This window comes from Rhinoraja longicauda, chromosome 31, assembly GCF_053455715.1.
Source record: "Rhinoraja longicauda isolate Sanriku21f chromosome 31, sRhiLon1.1, whole genome shotgun sequence".
In the NCBI taxonomy this organism is placed as follows: Eukaryota; Metazoa; Chordata; class Chondrichthyes; order Rajiformes; family Arhynchobatidae; genus Rhinoraja; species Rhinoraja longicauda.
Window position 1 is genome coordinate 20,348,015 of NC_135983.1, and position 24,026 is coordinate 20,372,040.

At 41.3% G+C, this 24,026-nt stretch overlaps 1 protein-coding gene across 1 annotated transcript; it reads right to left on the minus strand.

Annotated features, from left to right (window-relative positions):
• Positions 1-23,901, minus strand: dync2i2 (dynein 2 intermediate chain 2). Its single transcript, XM_078426098.1, has 8 exons — positions 23,393-23,901; positions 13,733-13,842; positions 11,069-11,226; positions 5,804-5,913; positions 4,976-5,140; positions 3,940-4,166; positions 3,380-3,537; positions 1-1,055 (listed from the first exon to the last, which is right to left on the minus strand). The coding sequence occupies exons 1-8, from the start codon at positions 23,726-23,728 to the stop codon at positions 817-819; spliced, it is 1,503 nt and encodes a 500-aa protein (XP_078282224.1). The 5' UTR covers positions 23,729-23,901; the 3' UTR covers positions 1-816.
• Between the last annotated feature and the right edge of the window lie 125 nt (positions 23,902-24,026).

The following is a 24,026-nucleotide window of genomic DNA, read 5'->3' on the forward strand; positions in this document are numbered from 1 at the left end:
TTGAACAATGATCATTTTTATAAAATTATTACAACTTGAAATGCAAGGAAGTTACAGCTCAGATCATTTTGTTCTTCACAGCAATCTTCACTTATTACAACACTGAAGTTATTTAGACTCATCCAAAGAGAAATCTTGAAGTGCAAGGTCAGTTTATAAATCCAATAGATTTTTACCCATTCCACCAATTTCTCTTGATTGGGTAAACTCTGAAAAGCAGCATAGCACAAAGCATTAAATCAGAATAAACGTGCTAAAATGTTAGAGAGGAAATTCCAAACTGCTTTCAGTTTTGTAATGAACTGACAGGAAATGCTAACAGCATTGTCATTGTGCCAGCAAGTATTTTTCGCACATAGTGATTAAGTGGTTTTCAATGGGTGGAGGTTGTAATTTTGAAGTGGATTCCACTTCTCTCATGAAATATATGTAGATATTTAGGGATCTTGACCATCCGGATCCACATCTGCAAGGCCCTGCAAATCCTCTTTTCTTACCAGACATGCATGCAAAAGTAAAAATCAATCAAATAGGAATGAGGATTCTCCATAATGCTGGATGGGAACACCCAATTCAAAACGGCTGAATGAGTTGCCGCTCCTGTATGCTTGACCTAAGCAATTACAATTCTTGTTCATAAATACTTTGTATCTGCATTAAAAAATATTACAAATACTCATGTTAAGCTGTAAATAAACCAATATTAACATTTTTAATCATCTTAAGAAGATATGTTAAATCAGTTCATGATGTATAATCTCACAATCCTAAAGAAACAGGGGTAAATTTCCCCAAAGCATCTCGCTAAGTCTTTAATCAATCTGCTACTTCATTAGCAAGCTGCTCGAGTAGATTCATTTCTCTTGGTCCTTGCTTCATCAGTTCAGCACTCAGCTGCCAGATTTTGACACTTCCTTCTGCATTACCAGCTGCAAGAAGCTGTGGTTGTTTTGGATTAAAAGCCAGGCAGTAAACTGGTTTGTTCTCTGCACACTGCTCAATAGAAATCGAGGGACATGGAGAACTCTGCCCAAGGTCAAAAATCAACACCGTTCCTGTTGGAAGAAGAAACAAAAACTCCATTCACTCTTTAAAGGTAAAATATCTCTCCACATAATAATGCATTTCTGCTGACCCACTTTAGTACCCATGGCCCTTGTTCCCTTTGGCATCAATAAATATATCTGCTTCCTTCTGGCATATATATTTACTGACTTAATGACTATTGCTTTCTATGGGAGAAATTGCTATAGGTTCACCACCCTCTCGTGAAGCAGTTTCTCCTAATTTCAAGACTCTTATACTGAGGCTAGCTCTGTACACTGTCACCATCAGGAACATTCTTTCTCGTCCTGTTGGAGTTTCTTCAGTCTGAAGAAGGGTCTCGACCCGAAACGTCACCAATTCCTTCTCTAATTCCTTCTCTCCTGAAAATGCTGCCTGACCCGCTAAGTTACTCCAGCTTTTTGTGATACCTTCAATTTGTACCAGCATCTGCAGTTATTTTCCTACCCTACTACTTCTAATGTGTTGGTACTGCCATCCTAGAAAACAGTATAGGAAGCATTTGTTGCACACCCTCCGTGACAAAAGTGTCCTTCCTTAGATAAGGAGACCAAAACTACACACAAAGCTCCAGATGGGGTCTCACCAAGCCCATTGCAGCTGCAGCAAGACATCTTCGCTCCAGTTCTCAAATCTTCTTGCAATAGAGATCAATGCTGCCTTCGATGCCAAATGTTGAGGTGCAGCAAGAAGATTGCCTTGTTAACTATTTACTGCACTTACACTTTTGTTTTCGTTGACTGCTGTACAATGAAACAGTTATCCACATTAAACTGGATATGCCATGCATTTACCCACCCATCTAACATGTTTCATTCACATAGGAATCTCTTTGCTTCCTCTTCAAACCTCACATTTCCTCCCAGCACACTAACCTTTGGTACAAGAACTTATCAATAGCCTTTTGATAAATTCAAATACACCACATCCACTAGTTCTACCGTATCTATTTGACTAGTTACATCCTGAAAAATTACAACTCCAGTAATTTGTTAATTTCCTTTTCTTTACCCACGCAGACTCTATAATGCCCTTCCTAGAGTTCAAGTTGGATAGAAGATAAATTTCCACTGACATGAGACTACAATCGCAAAATCCAGGCTCATTGCAATGTTTATGGAGGGAATCTCCCATAATCTGCTAACGGTTCTCCTTTATTTAGTACATTTAACAGTAAATACCAGAAAAGATCCAACCGACTGTTAACCAGTGATCAAAAGCTTGATAAAAGTTATAGATTTCAAGGAATATCTTAAAAGAGGGAGAAAGGAGAGGAATGGGAATTCAGAGGCTAGAAGCTATGCAATTTAAAGCACAGTTATTGATTAACGAAAGTGCACAAAAGCCCAAAACTGGATGAAGAGATTTAAGGGGGAAGAAGTTACAGAGATCGGGAAGATGAAGGCATAAAGGGATTTGACAACCTAGATAAAATGTCAAGTCAGTGTACATCACACAGCACAGGTGTGACCCGAAAGCCTTTGTTAAAAATATCACTTGTATTTATATATAGCATTGGTTGCAATGGGATGAATCCAGAGCTAACATGCTGCAGGTTCTGTTTCTTAATCCAGAATGTATGCCACAGGAATGTGGTAACAGAATGGTTAAATTACTGACTCAGCATCGAGAACCTGGACTATAATTTTTGGGACAGGACTTTAAATCCTACCCATGGCAACAGAGGAATTTAAACTCAAATAACCTATAACAAAGCATCGATCATGAATCTCCATGATCCTGACACATTAGAGGCAGGAAACATGTTCCCAATGTTGGGGGAGTCCAGAACAAGGGGCCACAGTTTAAGAATAAGGGGTAGGCCATTTAGAACGGAGATGAGGAAGAACTTTTTCAGTCAGAGAGTGGTGAAGGTGTGGAATTCTCTGCCTCAGAAGGCAGTGGAGGCCAGTTCGTTGGATGCTTTCAAGAGAGAGCTGGATAGAGCTCTTAAGGATAGCGGAGTGAGGGGGTATGGGGAGAAGGCAGGAACGGGGTACTTATTGAGAGTGATCAGCCATGATCGCATTGAATGGCGGTGCTGGCTCGAAGGGCTGAATGGCCTACTCCTGCACCTATTGTCTATTGTCCAGGTTATCATTTAATAAAAAGTCGGTTCAAGAAACGAAGTTCACTTTTTTGAACCCAATCTGCCCTTATAGCCCAACTCATTAACGTCATTGACTCATGACTGCTCCCTCGCTTCGGGATAGTAAATGCTGGCATTGCCAGTTACCTCTGCATCAAATGAATGAATACACAAAAAATTCCCACCAAAGCTAAATCCAAGGTTTTAAAGCATCACAGCACTTACCTTCTCCTGTGGCTGCAGCAAATACAAGAGGCCGGACTGAAGACCAGCAAACACTGAAGAGATAAGTTTGAGATAGCTGAAGAGAAAGAACTGGCTTGGCTTGCAACATGGAGTACAGATGAACGTGTCCATCAGTGCCAGCAGTAAGAAAGAGGTTTCTGTGAGAAGAACATTGAAAATATATGCATTGGATAAATACCCAATTTTACAGATAATGTATTGGACTAGTTCAATTTACCAGAAATCTGTATTCTTATTTGCACACTTCATATCTTAAAATGTCTGAAAATTGCTCTAATGATAGAAATATAGTAGCCATCTTGTGTATGCACAATGCTCAAATAATCCATTCATTGAAGATTGAGATTACAATCAGATCACTCAGGTTCTTATTTAATGGCAGAGCAAGCTTAAGGAATCAAGTGACCCATTTGCTCCTAATTTGTACATTATCTCATGGAATCATTTCATTCACTTAAATGAGGGGAGGCTTCAAAGTGGGATTTTTCCAATTTTTATATCCGTTCTGGTAATCCACCATTCATTGTTCATAAACAGACCTGTGAAATGGTGAGCAAGCAACAGCATGCACAGGACCACAGTGGGGGGAGAAGGTGAACTGGGCCGGCGCCTTCAATGGAATGGAACCAGAGCTCAGCGATGCAAGAGTCAGAACCTCTGTTGAACACTTCAGCACGTAACCGCCCTCCACACCAGCAATGAACACAGTCTTGTCCAGATGAGAGAAAGAGAGAGCAGTCACACCAAAAGAAGTGCTCCCACGAACCTGGGGATGAATTAAAAGATATAAAAAGGCAAAAAGAAAAAGGTTTACTTTGTGTAACTGGTCAACTCTAGCTTCTATAATTATAGACTCCAGGTATAGAATTCCTATACACAATATGTTGGAAACACTCATCAGATCAAACGACACATATAGAGCATAAAACAGATTTAAAGTTACAGGTCAATTTCTGATGCTCTCATCAGTTTCTCCCTTCACAGAGATGTTGGTGAATCTAATGAGCATTTCCAAATTTTGTTTTTTTAATTCCAAATTTTACACAACTGCAGCATTTCTCTTTTAGTTTTCAGAATGGCTGATTTCTTGAAAGTGTGATGTTTTGCTTTTGTTTTCAAACTTGATTATGGTTATAAACTGCAATGTTGAAAAAGAATTGATTTGAAAAAGGCAAAAATATTCACCTACCACCAATTCTTTTCCAGTCATATCTACCCTGTAGGGTTATCTCAAGTCAAATGGATAACGTCTTAGCTCATAATCATCAGATCCCTAAATTTGAGTCCAAATACTAGTGTAGATCTACAAATGTAGATTTGAGCACCTGAAGTAAAAAAGTAATACAATGATTTTCTAGACAACAGCTACCAGCAATTATCTTGGCTTTGATTAACAAGCAAACTTGGCTCCATTGGAATAACAAAGGCTTGCAGCCAGGCTGTTGAGGTAAAATTCTGACGATATTCTGCTTCTAAGTGGTTGCCAAATTTCTGACGTGTTTGCAACAATCTGCCAGCTTTGGGAGAACATCAAACTCAATTTCAACATCAAACAGCATTACAAAAACTGCTCGCCTTAAGTTTGATATTGCGTGGCATCTGCTGAACGACAAGAGCAAATCCTTCTTGCAGTACTAATTGACCTTTGCCATCCATCCCCCAGATGAGAATCTTTCCATCCGTACTCGCACTCAGAAGATTAATTCTGTTGCTGCGACTCAAACTCTGGTTCCACTGCACCTGTTTTGGGAGGGAACAGACATGTTTTATACTTAAAACTCGCTACAGGTTAAACATTTGCGAAAGAAAATAATGTGACACTTCCTCCTCCTCTCAACTGTGTATAGTGGATATTATTCCAATAAAAAACAGATGACCATCACCATCATCTTGAGCTCATCCAATTCTAACTGTAATCAATTTACACCGACCCCTTCACCCATTCGCCCTACATTCACCGACTTTCTAGGTTCCAGGTACAGAAATGTCCAAATCTTAGATTATCATCCTGATTTTCATTAACACCCTCAAGCACCCTAATGCTTATGCTTCCACCCTAGCATTACACTCTCCATGTCTGCTCTCGACTATTCCCTTCTCCACACTTAAGGCAGCCATGCCTTCAGTTGCCTCAGCCCCACGGTGAGCAACTCACTCTGCCTATGTTGTTTTTGTTTTAAATTCCTCCTTAAAATAATTTAATGGGCTTGAAAAAACTGAATTTCCATCACACTAAATAATCTAGCAATGGTGATGTCAACATAAATGCCGGTGTGGAAAATGTGAGGCATTGAATTTATATTTGCTTCAATCACATTGAAGATCTGGAATATAAACAAAGCAATATTAAAGCAGCAAAGGGAAAGCCAAGATGTTGAAAATGGCCCAGACTAAATATTTTACCTGATAAATAGGCTCACAGTGAGTATCTTCAGATATTCCTGATCTAGCGATTAATGGATCATCAGTTTTACTGCAGTTCCACACTAAAACCTCTCCATTGTAAAGCCCACCTGAAGAAAACATATACATTTAGATCACAATCTTCTCCTTTACACAGCACCTGATATACAAAATATTGTGAAACATCAATGTATAGGCCAATAGGTTGAATGCTAGGTCAGACCTAGGCTGGACTCATAGGATAAAGCCCAGTTTAACTTGAGCGCAACAGAAACTACAGAACAGGATAATCTTACTGTAAGATATTGCATCTTTGGAATGTGGGAGTCTTTTTATAAAGTCAGCACTCAATTCATGCCACCTGCCTTCTTGAATCTCCACAATCCAAGTGCAGGAGTTTCCACTGTACATTTTGTCTATGGGGTGTCAGGATTTTGATCCAGTGGAGATGAAGGAACATAACAAAAACAGGAGCTGGAATAGGCTATCGAACTCTTGATGCTGTTGCAACACTCAAGAATCGAATCTTGACTTCAATATCACATTTCTGCATAATCCCCATGCTCCTTTCCTGTAGGGTTCAAATCCCTACTAATCCCTGCCCTGAATATGCTCAGTGATTGCATCGTCATGCTCTCTGGGGTATGGAATCCCAAAGAGTCAAAGCCCTCAGAGAAATATCTCATCTCCATCGTAAATTGATATACAGACCCTCATTCTGAAACAATGCTCACTGATTCCAGATACCACATGAGGGGAAACATCCTCTGCACCATTCTGTTAAAATTTCTCAAATATATATATTTAAATAAAATTCTCATTCTTCTGCACTTATATAGTAGGGCACCCTCTTCATATTTCACCAGCTTCATCCCAGCGTTCCATGCAACAAACCGTCACTGGACCGTCTGCAATGCAAATGTATCTCTCCTTAACTACGGAAACCAAAATTGTAAGTAATACTCCAGGTGCTGTCTCACCAATGCTCTGTAAATTTCGATCAAAGGTTCCCTACTTTTACACTCCATACCACTAGCAATAAAGGGCAACATTCAATAATCCTTGCTAAGTATTTTTCACAAACACATACCAACTCTTCATTTTTATGCACCAATACGCCAGATTCACTACATAATGAACAACTTGAAAGTAGTGAAAGTATGGAATAAAATACTTTATTGTCACATGTGACTAGGCACAGTGAAATTCTTTGCTTGCATACCCAATGTATACAAATAGCAGCTACCTATAGCGCTGACAAAAATACAAAGCACGCCGGCTCCTCCTTTTGTTCTCACCCCCTCCCCCACAGCGGTTCCCCCACGCCATTGTTCTCCCACCCTCCCCAATTGTCCATTGTACTCCCCCACCTCCCTCACGGCGGTCCTCCATTGTTCTTCCCCCTCCCTCACAGCGGACCCTCCGTGCCAAGTCCTTCATTGTTATTCCCCTCCCTCACGGTGGTCCTCCACACTCTCTTGCAAGGTAAATTTTGAATTGGACCGAGCTAAAATGTGCTTTTGTTTCATACTGGGTTAATCTACAGAAATATGCTGAGGTTTCCATGCCCTAATCAAACTAGATTTGGAGCGCTGTGCACGATTATGTTGAACAAGTTTCAGAAAGTACTTTAATGCTTTCAGTCTGAAGAAGGGTTTCGACCCGAAATATCACCCATTCCTTCTCTCCTGAGATGCTGCCTGATCCGCTGAGTTACTCCAATTTTTTTTGTGATACCTTCAATTTGTACCAGCATCTGCAGTTATTTTCCTACACTACTTAATGCTTTTGAAAATTTGTATTGGAGCATAAGAAATGCACCAGGACAAATTATGATGAAGCTTTGGAGAAGGTATAAAATTATGGTTTGGGAGAATTTGCAGTTTGTGAGAAGAAACATAGCATTCCAAGGGGGTTTATAGACTGGAAGCCATGAGGTTATTTCCCTATGGGACAACCCTGAATTGGGTGCTTCTCATCAAGATAAGCATTGGCCACTGAAGCTGATGAGGAGGAATTTATTTTCTGAAATGTTTCTTTGGAATTCGCGTTCCTAGACAATCAGTAAATACTTTAAGGACTGTGTCGGGTAGATTTTTGGTGCTACTAGGGTTATGAGAATCAGGCAGAAAACCATTAAGGCCAAGGGTCATATCCTACTAATGATGGAAGTGGCCTGAAGTGCTGCATGTCCAATTCTATTTTTTTCTTGTGCTTTCTGTATTATATGTGCACTCGATCATGAGGAATAGAGGCTGGGTGGGTAAGTTGTTCAAAGTACTGGAAAATATTTGCAGCATGGATGCAGATCTAACTGGTCCAAACCAGAATTTATACTCTGGATGTGACGTCACTTACTCCCAATGGCATATCCTCCAGAGAAGTGTCCTCGGTACGAGCCGTGGCACCACTAAAACAGGAGCCTACACAGCACAGCACCGTGAAAGGCCCAGTCACATCACTTCAGGTTCTCCCCAATTACGACAGGATTTTGTTCCTGAGAACTATTCATAATCTGTATAGTTCACAAGTTGGAAATATGGCTGCCTGGCAATGTATTTCAATAAAATCATTATTGAGGAGTTTTTTTAAACAAAAATATATAATTGAAGTTATTTGGAATGTATTGATTTGTGCTAAATACATCAAAGCTACAGCCTGCCCCTAATGGAGGAACAGGCAATCACTGCAAGCCATTTCTGGATTTGAACATTCCATCCCTTTACAGCATATCTTTTTTAACTAATACATTGAGAATGGATGGTGTCTTGGTCAACACTTTTTGAAAATTCCCCAAAGCATAGACAGTAATTATTGCAATTTAAGATAACATTATTGAAATATTAGGAACTTGAAGAGCTCAAAGAGACAACACAATATTTCAATATGCTCTTATGCAATATAATAATTTAAGTTGTAATTCATGCAGTACATCATTACTACCACTGGAGGAGTTAAGAGTGTTTAATTGTCATATGTAGTGAAAATGGAACAATGAAATTCTTTCTTGCAGCAATAAAACCAACAGACATGCACGAGTCACTGATGGTCAACACAGGGAAGTGACAAGCTATTAGACGATTATTAGCTTTCATTGCATGAACCCAGTTCTCTTTGAACATCAACACCATCCAATTTCTCAGCATAGCAGCACTGTTGTGTTTTGATGTTATTTGTTGGTAGTGATAAATGGGTCCCTTTCGGAATGGCAGGCAGTGACTAGTGGGGTACCGCAAGGTTCGGTGCCGAGACCCCAGCTATTTACGATATACATTAATGACTTAGACGAAGGGATTAAAAGTACCATTAGCAAATTTGCAGATGATACTAAGCTGGGGGTAGTGTGGATTATGAGGAAGATGCAATAAGGCTGCAGGGTGACTTGGACAGGTTGTGGGAGTGGGTGGATACATGGCAGGTGCAGTTTAATATAGATAAGTGTGAGGTTATCCACTTTGGTGGTAAGAATAGGAAGGCAGAGTATTATCTGAATGGTGTCAAGTTAGGAAAAGGGGACGTACAACGAGATCTGGGTGTCCTAGTGCATCAGTCACTGAAAGGAAGCATGCAGGAGTTGAGTATAGGAGCAAAGAGGTCCTTCTACAGTTGTACCGGGCCCTGCTGAGACCGCACCTGGAGTACTGTGTGCAGTTTTGGTCTCCAAATTTGAGGAAGGATATTCTTGCTATGGAGGGCGTGCAGCGTAGGTTCACTAGGTTAATTCCCGGAATGGCGGGACTGTCGTATGGTGAAAGGCTGGAGCGATTGGGCTTGTATACACTGGAATTTAGAAGGATGAGGGGGGATCTTATTGAAACATATAAGATAATTAGGGGATTGGACACATTAGAGGCAGGAAACATGTTCCCAATGTTGGGGGAATCCAGAACAAGGGGCCACAGTTTAAGAATAAGGGGTAGGCCATTTAGAACGGAGATGAGGAAGAACTTTTTCAGTCAGAGAGTGGTGAAGGTGTGGAATTCTCTGCCTCAGAAGGCAGTGGAGGCCAGTTCGTTGGATGCTTTCAAGAGAGAGCTGGATAGAGCTCTTAAGGATAGCGGAGTGAGGGGGTATGGGGAGAAGGCAGGAACGGGGTACTGATTGAGAGTGATCAGCCATGATCGCATTGAATGGCGGTGCTGGCTCGAAGGGCTGAATGGCCTACTCCTGCACCTATTGTCTATTGTCTATTGTCTATTGAGCTAACATGTAGTCCCAGTGTTGCAACTTCACAAAGTTGGCACCTCATTCCTGGCAAGCTCTTCTGCACTGCTCTTTGAATCTGGGTTCATCTCCTTGATTGTAGTGATAGGATAAATTTACAGATGATGATACACCTTTCCACAATTCCTTGTGAATACTTAGTTCTGAGTTACCAAATAAATTCTTGGTCTATTCCATTCAACATGTTCGTTCACGGTGAAGATGGGATTTTGTCTCTTTAAGGGCACTGTGGTCACATCTACTGTGCTATTGTGAAGGTCAGGTAGATTCATTGCTCATTTCAATTCATTCAGTACCAGCTGCTGAAGCACCCCTCAACAAGAAGTGCCGCCTCAAAACACAGCTAAAATCAAAGATCCATGGTACCCTGGTCACAGCTGGTACCTTAGCTGCTACTAAGGGGAAAGTGGTACAGGAGCCAGAGAACCATAGCCAATTATGCACAACTCTAACCACAACCGTACCTCAGCACCAAACTACTAGGGACCAAGCATATGGTTGCACTACATACTTTGGCTTGCACTATTATGGCCTGGTTACCTAATGTAACTGGTAATTTATTGTAATATTGTTTGGTGTATATTTATTTATTTATTGCACAAATATGTCTATAAAGCTGCAGTAAGTAGGAATTTCATTGTTTTGGACCAACTGATAATTACACATTCGAAACTCTGAACTCTTGTGTTGATTTACTCTACTGTATTTGTTAAAAAATTCCATACCACTAAAATCTTTGGGAACAGGGGAGTTCATCTCTAACACCTCAACTAAATAAACTCCAACCAACATCAAACCAGAAACATTGGCACATTACTATTGACAGGAGTTGGATTTGTTAAATAGTAGATATACCCACTTTTAGAAGTAATTCATTGGTTGCAATGTGCATCCTACAATTTTGTATAGATGCAAGTCTTTAGTTCATCTACTTCCTTCAACATCTGAGATTAGGAGTTCAATGGTCCAATTTTAGTTCCCCTTCTTCCTACTGTACGATGGACAGATACAAACTTCAAAAATCAAAACCAAAATTCATACCAGCAATCAAAGAAGGTTCTGTTGGGTGAAATGCCAGGCTCATGACAGCACTGGAAACATAAATCACAACATCTGGTCGGTTTGGGTTCAATCCTCTGCGATCCAGATTCCAAGTACACACATAAGACTTCTCTGTGCTCCAGTCACCATCTTGTAACCTGTAATTATTAAATATTATTCTGAGCAACTCTAAAAGCACGTTAATATCAAAATGTAAACTACAAACATTTATAGGTACATTTACTGGCGGTTTCCAAATTAATAAATACTAATAAAAATGAATCATTTCCCTAATTGTGAAAATTATTCTTTTTTTGTATGCATTTTACATGAAAAATAGTGACAAGAGCTTCTCTCACAACTTCCCGTCACTTTGAAGAATTAATTTGGGTATTTTTCCACCATACTGCATGAACCGGAAGCTGCCAGCCTATTTTCATTCATTAACAAAGGTCATATAGGATTAAGAACTTACAAAAGCTTACATTAGAAGTTCCTTAGGTACTATTCTGGTCATTATATTAAATAGTTATACACCAAAGGAGGTTTTTTTTAAAAGCACAAAGGTGGCGCAGTGGTAGAGTTGCTGCCTTGCAGCGCCGGAGACCCGAGTTCGACCCAGACTACAGGTGCTGTCTGTACGGAGTTTGTGCATTCTCCCCGTGACCGCGTGGGTTTTCTCCGAGATCTTCGGTTTCCTCCCACACTCCAAAGACATAGGTATGTAGGTTAATCGGCTCGGTGTATGTGTAAATTGTCCCTAGTGTGTGATGGTTAGTGTTAATGTGTCCGGGGATCACAGGTCAGCGCGGACTCGGTGGGCCGAAGGGCCTGTTTCAGTGCTGTATATCTCTAAAAACTAAACTAAAATGAGATTCCACAGATCAGAAAAGAATGAATAGCTTGCATCCTAAAACTCTTTAAAAGAGACAGCCAAGAATGACCCAATTTTTCTAACCCAAAGAGCAGAGAACATGGTACTCATTATTACAGATGTTGCGGCAAATAAGGCGGATCTATTTAAGGAGAAGCTAGATAAGCAAATAACACAAGGTAAATGACTTGACCTTTTAAAACTATTCTTCTGCTCCCAACAGCAGCCAACATAGTGAGTCCTTTCAATAACAATTCAAAACAGACTCCAACACTGCACTTCAATACAGTTCCACTCAGGATTGTCCTGGCATGCAATTCCATTAATTGTTCCATTTGTCTGTCTGTCTTCCATCACATCTCCAAGAAGACAGGCTGAAATGATTTGTTAGCCTTTCAGCAACTTTGCGTGATTTAACATTTCCTTTGCAGTTCAAATTGATAGCATGCATTGATCACAGTATCCAAACATTTTCCTAATTTAGTTTAGACAATAGACAATAGGTGCAGGAGGAGGCCATTCGGCCCTTCGAGCCAGCACCGCCATTCAATGTGATCATGGCTGATCATTCTCAATCAGTACCCCGTTCCTGCCTTCTCCCCATACCCCCTGATTCCGCTATCCTTAAGAGTTCTATCTAGCTCTCTCTTGAATGCCTACCCTTTATTCTTAAACTGTGGCCCCTTGTTCTGGACTCCCCCAACATTGGGAACATGTTTCTTGCCTCTAACGTGTCCAACCCCTTAATAACCTTATACGTTTCGATAAGATCCCCTCTCACCCTTCTAAATTCTAGTGTATACAAGCCTAGTCGCTCCAGTCTTTCAACATATGACAGTCCCGCCATTCCTCAAATTTGGAGACCAAAACTGCACACAGTACTCCAGGTGCGGTCTCACTAGGGCGCTGTACAACTGCAGAAGGACCTCTTTGCTCCTATACTCAACTCCTCTTGTTATGAAGGCCAACATTCCATTGGCTTTCTTCACTGCCTGCTGTACCTGCATGCTTCCTTTCAGTGACTGATGCACTAGGACACCCAGATCTCGTTGTACGTCCCCTTTTCCTAACTTGACACCATTCAGATAATACTCTGCCTTCCTATTCTTACCACCAAAGTGGATAACCTCACACTTATCCACATTAAACGGCATCTGCCATGCATCCGCCCACTCACACAACCTGTCCAAGTCACTCTGCAACCTCATAGCATCTTCCTCACAGTTCACACAACCACCCAGCTTTGTATCATCTGCAAATTTGCTAATGGTACTTTTAATCCCCTCATCCAAGTCATTAATGTATGTTGTAAATAGCTGTGGTCCCGGCACCGAGCCTTGCGGTACCCCACTAGTTACTGCCTGCCATTCTGAAAGGGACCCATTTATCCCCACTCTTTGCTTTCTGTCTGTCAACCAATTTTCTATCTATGTCAGTACCCTACCTCCAATACCATGCGCTCTAATTTTGCCCACTAATCTCCTATGTGGAACCTTGTCGAAGTTTAAATAAACATTATATGCCAGATGTGCTAGATCCAAGCAGACATCTGATATTCTTCCATATCCTGGATGTTAAAAGCATAAGTAGCACAGTAAACTTATATTTTTATACACCAAGTGTCTCCATCTTTAGCTTGATTTATGAGATCTTATCACTGCGCTTCTAGACACACTGACACATTCAGCAATAAGATCACCCAAACCAGACCAGCAAGTATTTATCTCAGTCAAGAACATTGATCATCAACAATGAACAGATAGGATGATCTTGGTTATTTGTTACAATACCTGCCATATGAACAAGCAATAACAGAGCCGGTTACATTCCACGACACACCAGTGACGTGCAGCTGTCGCTCACAGGCTTCTGGATAATGCAGCGTATATAAACAAGAAACCTACAGCAGGAATTAAACAAAAATAATTGTTAAACTTCCTGAGTCAATAAAAGGAAAGAAGTATATCCTCATACTTGAGGATCTTACTATATTTAGTCATTAATCAGTCAAATGGTATCATTGTCAACAAAGAAAGCAAAACAGAGAAGGCCTAGTGTGAAGGGAAGGGACATTCCAATCCATTGAAAACCATTCTTACGGCCAAATGAAATTCACAAACAATGGAAAGAGACGACAAATTCCATTGCTGCATGCTACGCAGGCACAGCAACGGAGTTCCAACAACTAATGTTCATGAGCAAGAGTGCCACAATTTCCAGTGGTCCAAGAACCTGTGCAAATTTATGTTGCTGAATACTTTGTTTTTACCATCTTATGGAAGTGCCGTTTGTAAGAGTAGAGATGGTGGTGTCCCAATCCAGCAGCATGCAACTAGTTGTCCTGGTAATGCCCAGCAATGGTCACATACAGGAAACGGTCTACATTCTCCCACAATATTCCTCAAAATAAAAAAAACTGATCTTATTATCTCATATGCAACTGATGCAGAATATCACATCAAGTTGGATGCTGAACTTAAAGAAAGGAGACTTTGAAGGTATGAGACAGGAATTGGCTTGGAAAGATTGGCAAATTATACTTAAAGGGTTGACAGTGGAGATGCAATGGCAAAGATTTAAAGACTGCATGGATGAATTCCAAAAATTGTTCATCCCTGTCTGGCGAAAAAATAAAAAGGGGATGGCGGCTCAACCATGGCTAATGAGGAAAGTGTTATATCCAAGGAAAAAGCATATAAATTGACGAGAGGAAGCAGAAAACCGGAGGACTGGGAGAAATTTAGAAATTAACAGAGGAAGACAAAGGGGTTAATTAAGAGGGGGGGGAGAGCATGAACGAAAGCTTGCAGGAAATATAAACACTGACTGTAAAAGCTTTTGCAGATATGTAAAAAGGAAAACATTAGTGAAGACAAATCCCTTACAATCAGAGACACGTGAATTTATAATGGGAAACAATGGAATGGCAGAACAGTTAAACAAGTACTTTGGTTCTGTCTTCACTAAGGAAGACACAAACATTCTCACAGAAATACTAGGGGACCGGGGATCTAGTAGGAGGGAGGAACTGAAGGGAATCCACATTAGTCAGGAAATGGTGTTAGGTAAACTGTTGGGACTGAAGACAGATAAATCCCCAGGGCCTGATGGTCGGCATCCCAGAGTACTCAAGGAGATGGCCCTAGAAATCGTGGATGCATTGGTGATCGTTTTCCAATGTTCTCTCGACTCTGGATCAGTTCCTATGGACTGGAGGGTAACCAATGTAACTCCACTTTTTAAGAAAGGAGAGAGAAAATGGGGAATTATAGACCAGTTAGCCTTATATCGGTAGTGAGGAAGATGCTTGAATCGATTGTTAAAAATGTTATAGCCGCGCATTTGGAAAGCAGTGATAGGATCGGTCAAAATCAGCATGGATTTTTGAAGAGGAAATCATGCTTGACTAAACTTCTGGAATTTTGTGAGGATGCGACAAGTAGAATGGATAAGGGAGAGCCAGTGGATGTGGTGTATCTGGACTTTCAAAAAAGCCTTTGACAAAGTCTCACACAAGAGATTAGTGTGCAAAATTAGAGCACATGGTATCGGAGGTAGGGTATTAACATGGTTGGCAGACAGGAAGCAAATTAACGGGTCCTTTTCAGAATGGCAGGCAGTGACTAGTGGGGTGGTGCAAGGCTCGATGGTGGGACCCCAGTTATTTACAATATATATTAACGATTTAGACGAGGGAATTAAATGTGACTTCTCCAAGTTTGCAGATGACACAAAGCTGAGTGGCAGAGTGAGCTGTGAGGAGGATGCTATGAGGCTGCAGGGTGACTTGGATAGGTTGGGTGAGTGGGCAGATGCAGTATAATGTGGATAAATGTGAGGTTATCCACTTTGGTGGCAAGAACAGGAAGGCAGATTATTATTTGAATGGTCTGACAACATTCCATCTCTGTCATGCCCACTCCCCTGACATCAGTCTGAAGAAGGGTCTCATCCCGAAACATCACCCATTCCTTCTCTCCAGAGATGCTGCATGCCCCGCTGAGTTCCAGCATTTTATGTCTACCTTCCATTATCTGAATGGTGTCAGATTAGGAAAAGGGGAGATGCAACGAGACCTGGGTGTGCTTGTACATCAGTCAATGAAAGTAAGCAGGCAGGTACAGCAGGCAGTGAAGAAAGCTAATGGCATGTTGGCTTTCATTGCGAGAGGATTTGAATTTAGAACCAAGGAGGTCCTACTGCAGTTGTACAAGGCCCTGGTGAGACCGCACCTGGAGTATTGTGTGCAAATTGGGGGGACATTATTGCTATTGAGGGAGTACAGCATAGGTTCACCAGGTTAATTCCCGGGATGACTGGAAGGAGGCCCTAGCAGGGAAGATGGTGGAACAGCAATGGCAGGTATTCCTGGGAATAATGCAGAAGTTGCAGGATCAATTTATCCCAAAGAGGAGGAAAGATTCTAAGGGGAGTAAGAGGCACCCGTGGCTGACAAGGGAAGTCAAGGATAGCATAAAAATAAAAGAGAAATATAACATAGCAAAGAAGAGTGGGAAGCCAGAGGATTGGGACTCTTTTAAAGAGCAACAGAAGATAACTAAAAAGGCAATACGGGGAGAAAAGATGAGGTACAAGGGTAAGCTAGCCAATAATATAAAAGCATTTTTAGGTATGTGAAGAGGAAAAAAATAGTCAAGGCAAATGTGGGTTCCTTGAAGACAGAAGCGGGGGAATTTATTATGGGGAACAAGGAAATGGCAGACGAATTGAACCGTTACTTTGGATCGGTCTTCACTAAGGAAGATACAAACAATCTCCCAGATGTTCTAGTGGCCAGAGATCCTAGGGTGTCGGAGAAACTGAAGGAAATTCACATTAGGCAGGAAATAGTGTTGGGTAGACTGATGGGACTGAAGGCTGATAAATCCTCAGGGCCTGATGGTCTGCATCCCAGGGTACTTAAGGAGGTGGCTCTAGAAATTGTGGACGCATTGGTGATCATTTTCCAATGTTCTATAGATTCAGGATCAGTTCCTGTGGATTGGAGGGTAACTAATGTTATCCCACTTTTTAAGAAAGGAGGGAAGAGAGAAAACGGGAAATTATAGACCAGTTAGTCTGACATCAGTGGTGGGGAAGATGCTGGAGTCAATTATAAAAGATGAAATTGCGGAGCATTTGGATAGCAGTAACAGGATCAATCCGAGTCAGCATGGATTTACGAAGGAGAAATCATGCTTGACTAATCTTCTGGAATTCTTTGAGGATGTAACTAGGAAAATTGACAGGGGAGAGCCGGTGGATATGGTGTACCTCGACTTTCAGAAAGTCTTCGACAAGGTCCCACATAGGAGCAATTAGAGCACATGGTATTGGGGGTAGGGTACTGACATGGATAGAAAATTGGTTGACAGACAGAAAGCAAAGAGTGGGGATAAATGGGTCCCTTTCAGAATGGCAGGCAGTGACTAGTGGGGTACCGCAAGGCTCGGTGCTGGGACCCCAGCTATTTACAATATACATTAATGACTTGGATGAAGAGATTAAAAGTACCATTAGCAAATTTGCAGATGATACAAAGCTGGGTGGTAGTGTGAACTGTGAGGAAGATGCTATGAGGTTGCAGGGTGACTTGGACAGGTTGTGTGAGTGGGCGGATGCATGGCAGATGCCGTTTAATGTGGATAAGTGTGAGGTTATCCACTTTGGTGGTAAGAATAGGAAGGCAGAGTATTATCTGAATGGTGTCAAGTTAGGAAAAGGGGACGTACAACGAGATCTGGGTGTCCTAGTGCATCAGTCACTGAAAGGAAGCATGCAGGTACAGCAGGCAGTGAAGAAAGCCAATGGAATATTGGCCTTCATAACAAGAGGAGTTGAGTATTGGAGCAAAGAGGTCCTTCTGCAGTTGTACAGGGCCCTAATGTGACCTTACCTGGAGTACTGTGTGCAGTTTTGGTCTCCAAATTTGAGGAAGGATATTCTTGCTATTGAGGGTGTGCAGCGTAGGTTTACTAGGTTTATTCCCGGAATGGCAGGACTGTCATATGTTGAAAGACTGGAGCAACTAGGCTTGTATACACTGGAATTTAGAAGGATGAGAGGGGATCTTATCGAAACATATAAGATTATTAAGGGGTTGGACACGTTGGAGGCAGGAAACATGTTCCCAATGTTGGGGGAAGTCCAGAACCAGGGGCCACAGTTTAAGAATATGGGGTAGGCCATTTAGAACAGAGGTGAGGAAAAACTTTTTCAGTCAGAGTTGTAAATCTGTGGAATTCTGTGGAAGGCAGTGGAGGCCAATTCACTGAATGCATTCAAGAGAGAGCTAGATAGAGCTCTTAATGATAGCGGAGTCAGGGGGTATGGGGAGAAGGCAGGAACGGGGTACTGATTGAGAATGATCAGCCATGATCACATTGAATGGTGGTGCTGTCTCAAAGGGCCGAATGGCCTACGCCTGCACCTATTGTCTATGACTGGACTGACATATGATGAAATAATGGGTCGAGTGGGCTTGTTTTCAATGGAATTTAGACAGATGAGAGGGGATCTCATAGAAACAGAAAATTATTGAGGGATTGGACAGGAACAGGAAAAATGTTCATGATGTTGGGGGAGTCCAGAACCAGGGGTCACAGGGAGGTGGAATGGAAAGAGGGAAAAGATTTCCCAAAGTTCAGGTAAATGTGTGCAATTTCTGCAGGTAGAAATTAATCCTGAAAACAGATCTATGTCACCTCTGGATCCAATGAAGCACATAAACTCAAATCAAGGGACTATCATGACAGATTTGCAAACCAATCTCAAGAAAATGACTTAAATGAGGTCCTATCCACAAAAGTGATGGTTAATTCTGACTTCATGGATACCCGACTGATTAGTCTGTCAATTATTTTACATCAAAGCAGACCTTAATGGTCTCAAGGAGTGGAACTACATCTTTCAAAACTCGCCAGAAATCCCATCAAAAGACCCAAACTAATAAAGATACAAGGCAGCAATTTAAAACCAAAAAACTGTAAATGGCGCAAATCTGATCTGAAAATAGAAAACATTTGAAACACTCAGCAATTCAGGCAGTTACCCTGAGAAAATGGACAGATTAAACATAACAGAAAAAAGAAAAGTTATAAATAAATGCCAAGGATGCAGACAAGTGTGGAGGGGACATGAAAGAACAAAAGGGAAAGTGGCAGATTAAGTGGAACACAAGGGGATTAAATTACAAAAGAGATGATGACATAATGCAAAACGATGGCACTGCATCCTAAAATGTAAATATGGTCGCAATATAATTCTTTGGAAAAACACCGGGGGTTGATGAGAATGTCAAGGGCTCCAAGAGCTAATTAGTTCCACCTATTTCCCTCCACTCACCCCCTTCCCCATTCCGGCCAATTTTGACTCTCTGGCTTCACAACCTGCAACTCTTCAAACCCGCCTCACAACTTCCTTCTTTTCTGATCTTTGGCCTTTGTTCAAACCAGCTGCCTATCAAAATCCCCCTCCCTTGCCTATGTCAACATAATACCTGCCATGCAGATCCTGCCTCTCCCTTTTCCAGCTTTCTTCTACCCCCATATAATCAGTCTGAAGAAGGATCTCGACCCAAAATGTCACCCATCCATGTTCTCCAGGGATACTGGGGAATTTCAACTTAAATAGTGAATATCCTTGTAAATCTTCACTGCACTCTTTCCAGCTTAATGACAACTGCTATTATAACTTGGAAAAATAAATACTTGTACTTTGGGATATGCTGAGGTTTGTAACTGTGGAATATTTTTTGAAGTGTTTCTACAACCCAAAAACACAAGATAGACTGAGAGCCTCTGAATGGATGACCCATGCGTACAAATTTCTTGGAAGCCTTTGGATATCAAAGTCTGTGAGACATGGCTGCAGCAGGGACCCAGGAGGTAGTGAGGAGGGAAAAGGATTCCAGGGTATTTCTCCCATGGATGTGAGTGATTGTGGGATGGGACAAGAAAGAGACCAGAATTTTCCACGTGTCTGATGTAATTCTGACTCAAAAACATTAATAAAAGTTGCATACCTTAAGGGGCTGTACTCTTTTAAGTTGGGTTTTTTTTCTGGAAACCTGACTGGAATTATTTTTATTAAATAAGCAACATTTATAAGCAACATCAGCTTTTTAACATTTTAACCAAATATCTCTTGCGAGACGATTGGTGTCATGTCAGCATTAAACAAGATTTGTGTGGGCCAGATAGGGCTGTGAAAATGTTCAAATTTTAACTTCTCAATTAATTCAAAACCATACTTTCCTTGTGGTTAAAATTACATTGGGTAACAAGGTTCCAGGACGGATTATGGTACAAAAAATTATATCCATAAATGATCTTGTCAAGCAGACAAAATCACTAGTTTCGATTTCTTATATTTTAAACAAGGAGATTGTATTTGGACTGCTATTGCGCAGCAACAATCTTGACAGAAACTAGTTGGTAAATGCTAGCAAGTCAATTTCTGTGGCTAAAGTATCAATATCTGTTTACATATAGTTTACATTGTACATATTTAATCCAACTAGTCCTCAGAGGTAATTCAGATAATTTTGCTCTCCCCACAAAAGATTTATGCACCTATGTTCCAAGATATCAAAGGCTCGTGCAGCAATTTCTGCCAAATCTATAAAAGCAACCTTGTCACGGTGTTTGGTTTTGCTGTTTGTTTCCATGAACTGTTTTTATTTTTGGCACAGTCCCAAAGAAAGCTTAGACCAATTCCAAATTTATTTGAATGCCCTTGCCAGATGTCTGAATGAGGCACTATTCAACTTGTCTCTTCATTGCAATACAGTGCAATTTAGTTAGTGCGGCCATTGCCTAAGTTAACTTGCAGTTAAATAAAATTAAGTTCTGTATGGTGTCATCATGTCTCCTTTGTTCATCCAAAAAAGGATCTACTTCTACTTCCCAATAATTCTTTGACTAACTTGATTTGAAAGCAAAGACTGGCACAAACATAGCACTTTTCCCAAAGCATTTGATCTTAACTGAGATTATTTGAGTTATTCATGAGCATTGATGTGCTGAAGGGTTGTGATACTGAGAGATTATAGTGGAAGGTATTGTGTTTGATCCCACAAACTTATTCTTCTCCCTATTAATGTTGGAAATACAACCTTGGCGTTATAAAAGCCAAACCTCTCCCCACTTCCCATTCCCCTATGATGAGCTTTGAATTTTATATTTGCACATTTATTCCCCGATTCTGACTCAACTCAAAATCCTCATCTATGACTTCTAAACTTGACTGTTCCAATACATTCTTCCTTTGTATAAATTTGCAGGCATATGAATTAGGAGCTGATTATCCACTGTAATTTTTAAAATCTTGTCTCGAGTGATTGATTGAAAGATACAGCATGGAATCAGGTCCTTTGACCCACCGTTGTGCCAGCACCTTTGGAATTTCTACCCTGCAGGTGGAACAGTGTGTACGCAGGTCTGAAGAAGGGCCTTGACCACAAACGTCATCCATTCCTTCTCTCCAGAGATGCTCCTGTCCCACTGAGTTCAGCTTTTTGTGTCTATCTTTAGTGTGTACGCAGGAATTGTGATGAGAGAGTCTGGCACCTTGTCATGAATAACAACAATGTCGGACTTTTGCCTGACCAGTTTACTGAACAACTCTCTTCATTTTGACACCATTCCCCAGATGGGAACTCCGCAAGTTCAAGTTAGCTGGAAGCAACTTTGTTGTATCTTAATTTGATACCTAGGTCAATACCAGGAAGTCTACCTGCAAAACTCTCTCTCTTAATGTAGCAGTAACAGTGCAAAAAAGGTTTGTCCAGCTATTTTAGGGTTAAACACTCTTAATGGAAACAAGGGGGCAGCAATGCTGGAATCATGAGCAAAAAGCTGGAGGAACTCAGCAGGTCAGGCAACATCTGTGGAGGGAATGGATAGATGATGTTTTGGGAAGTGATTACTTGTTCAGAGCTGGATTGGGGGGGGGGGGGGGGGGGAGGTGGGGAGCTGGAAAAGAGAAGTGGGAGTGGGGCAAAGACCGGCAAGAGTGAAGTGGATATCAGTGAGAATGGGGTGCAGTGGGGGTAATTGGTAGATGGGTGACATAGAGATAGGAATAGAGGCAAAGACTGGAGGTGAAAAGGAGATAAATGGTGTCAACTAAGGAAAGAAAAGCAGGTGTGGAATATAATGGCAGAGGGAGAGATTTGGGAGTAAGGGGCTATGAGGAACAGGAATGAGGGAGGATAAAAGGAAAAATGGAGGACGGAGATGTGAGATAAGCATTCGGAGAAAGGATCAGGGTGGTAGTAGAGCAGGGGAGAGGGGGTAGAGATGTTACTTGAAATTTTTGTTCAAACACTTAATGATAATTTGGAGTCACACGGATGTTAAACTAGATAGGGCTGGTAGATTCCTTATCTGAAGGACACAAGTGAATCAGATGTGTTTTTACCATCGATTTGATCATGCTTGTGGTCACCGCCACTAAGATGTTATTATTTTTCCAAATTGATTGATATTAATTGAACTTAAATTTCACAGCAACATTGTGTGATTTAACTCGGGTCTCTCAATATTATTTCAGGTCTTTGGATTACTAGTCCAGGAATTTAACTCCCATATCACTGTACATTTGTTCAACTTCATTGTTGAAGACCTTTTATGCAAACTACCTTCAGGCTTTACAACCAATAAAATCTACCTAAAGTTGTATCAGTATCATAATATAGAAAATGCCAATGTCAAAGATTATGGCATAAAATTATACAATACATCTGCTTAGACTACCTGCTTTCGTATTGCTAATGGAGGGACAAATATTGACCACGACATCGGTGTTGAGAAGAGCTGGGTTCTTTTACATTAATCATAGAAAACAATGACGATTTTTGTTTAATGTTGCAAACATGTATATATCTGCCAGTCAATAAATGTCTGCAGGTGGACTTAAAGAAGGTGTGTATGGCTGTGATTTTCTGAAGCCGTGAAGGATATAAATCATTTATATCCCATACACATTACCCACAAATTCGCATTAAAACACAGGAACATATCCTTTTCCACCACGATCAAAATACCACAATCAATCATACTTCCTCATCTATTTTAAAACATACAGGAAATAAAGTTTGCATATATAAATTAACTGGATTAAAGATACTCGTCATGTAGTGTCTGGGTCTCGACCCGAAACGTCACCCATTCCTTCTCTCCAGAGATGCTGCCTGACCCGCTGATTTACTCTAGCATTTTGTGTCTATTTTCGGTGTAAACCAGCATCTGCAGTTCCTTCCTCCATATGCAGCCAGTGTTTGTTTATGATGTACAAGCAAGGACAGGTTCATGCCAAGAATATCCTAGCCAACATAAACATTTAGATGTCTACATACATTTGACATAATTGCATTCACAATTATATTGTACGTGTTGAAAAAATACACAGGTCTTGAAATATCCTGTTCCTAATTCCCACTAACTCACTGTCTGTGGCTGGTCTACCCAGTTAACTTCAAATCCATCAAACGCGTGGCTCTGGATATTCTTCCTTAACTCCTTGATCACCATTGGCTCCACTTGCCGCAGGAAGCGGGCTAGGCGTGGGAAATCAACCGATGGTTCGATGCTGCGATCCGCGACAGAGAGGTCTCGACAGTCGGAAAGCTCAGTCTGCGTACTTATCTCCGCGCTGCGTCGTATCTGCACTGAGGCTTCGGCGCGCCGAACCTCCACTGTTTGACAAACTGCGTCACAGAACTCGGGAGTTTTTCTCCAGCGCGACTCCACCGACACGGCCTCTTGCGCCTCGTCGGTGAACATGGCCCGTCGAGTTATAAAACCAAACGGAATCTAAAGCGATTTTCATTTATTTCTCGATAGGAATGTCCCAAGCCTAGAACTCATCCGCCTCCCACACACACAAAAAAAACCCTCTCACACACAGAGCATGAGCTAATATTCGACACGATCCAATCAGTGCGCCCTGTCACCATGACGACCTGGTCCAATTGGTGCTAGCTGCCTCGTGACGTCACCGCCGCCCTCGCGCCGCCGCCGAGATAGGCCAATGGAAGGCGACGCTGAAGGGTACGTCGGCGCAAGGGCGGAGCGCCGCGCA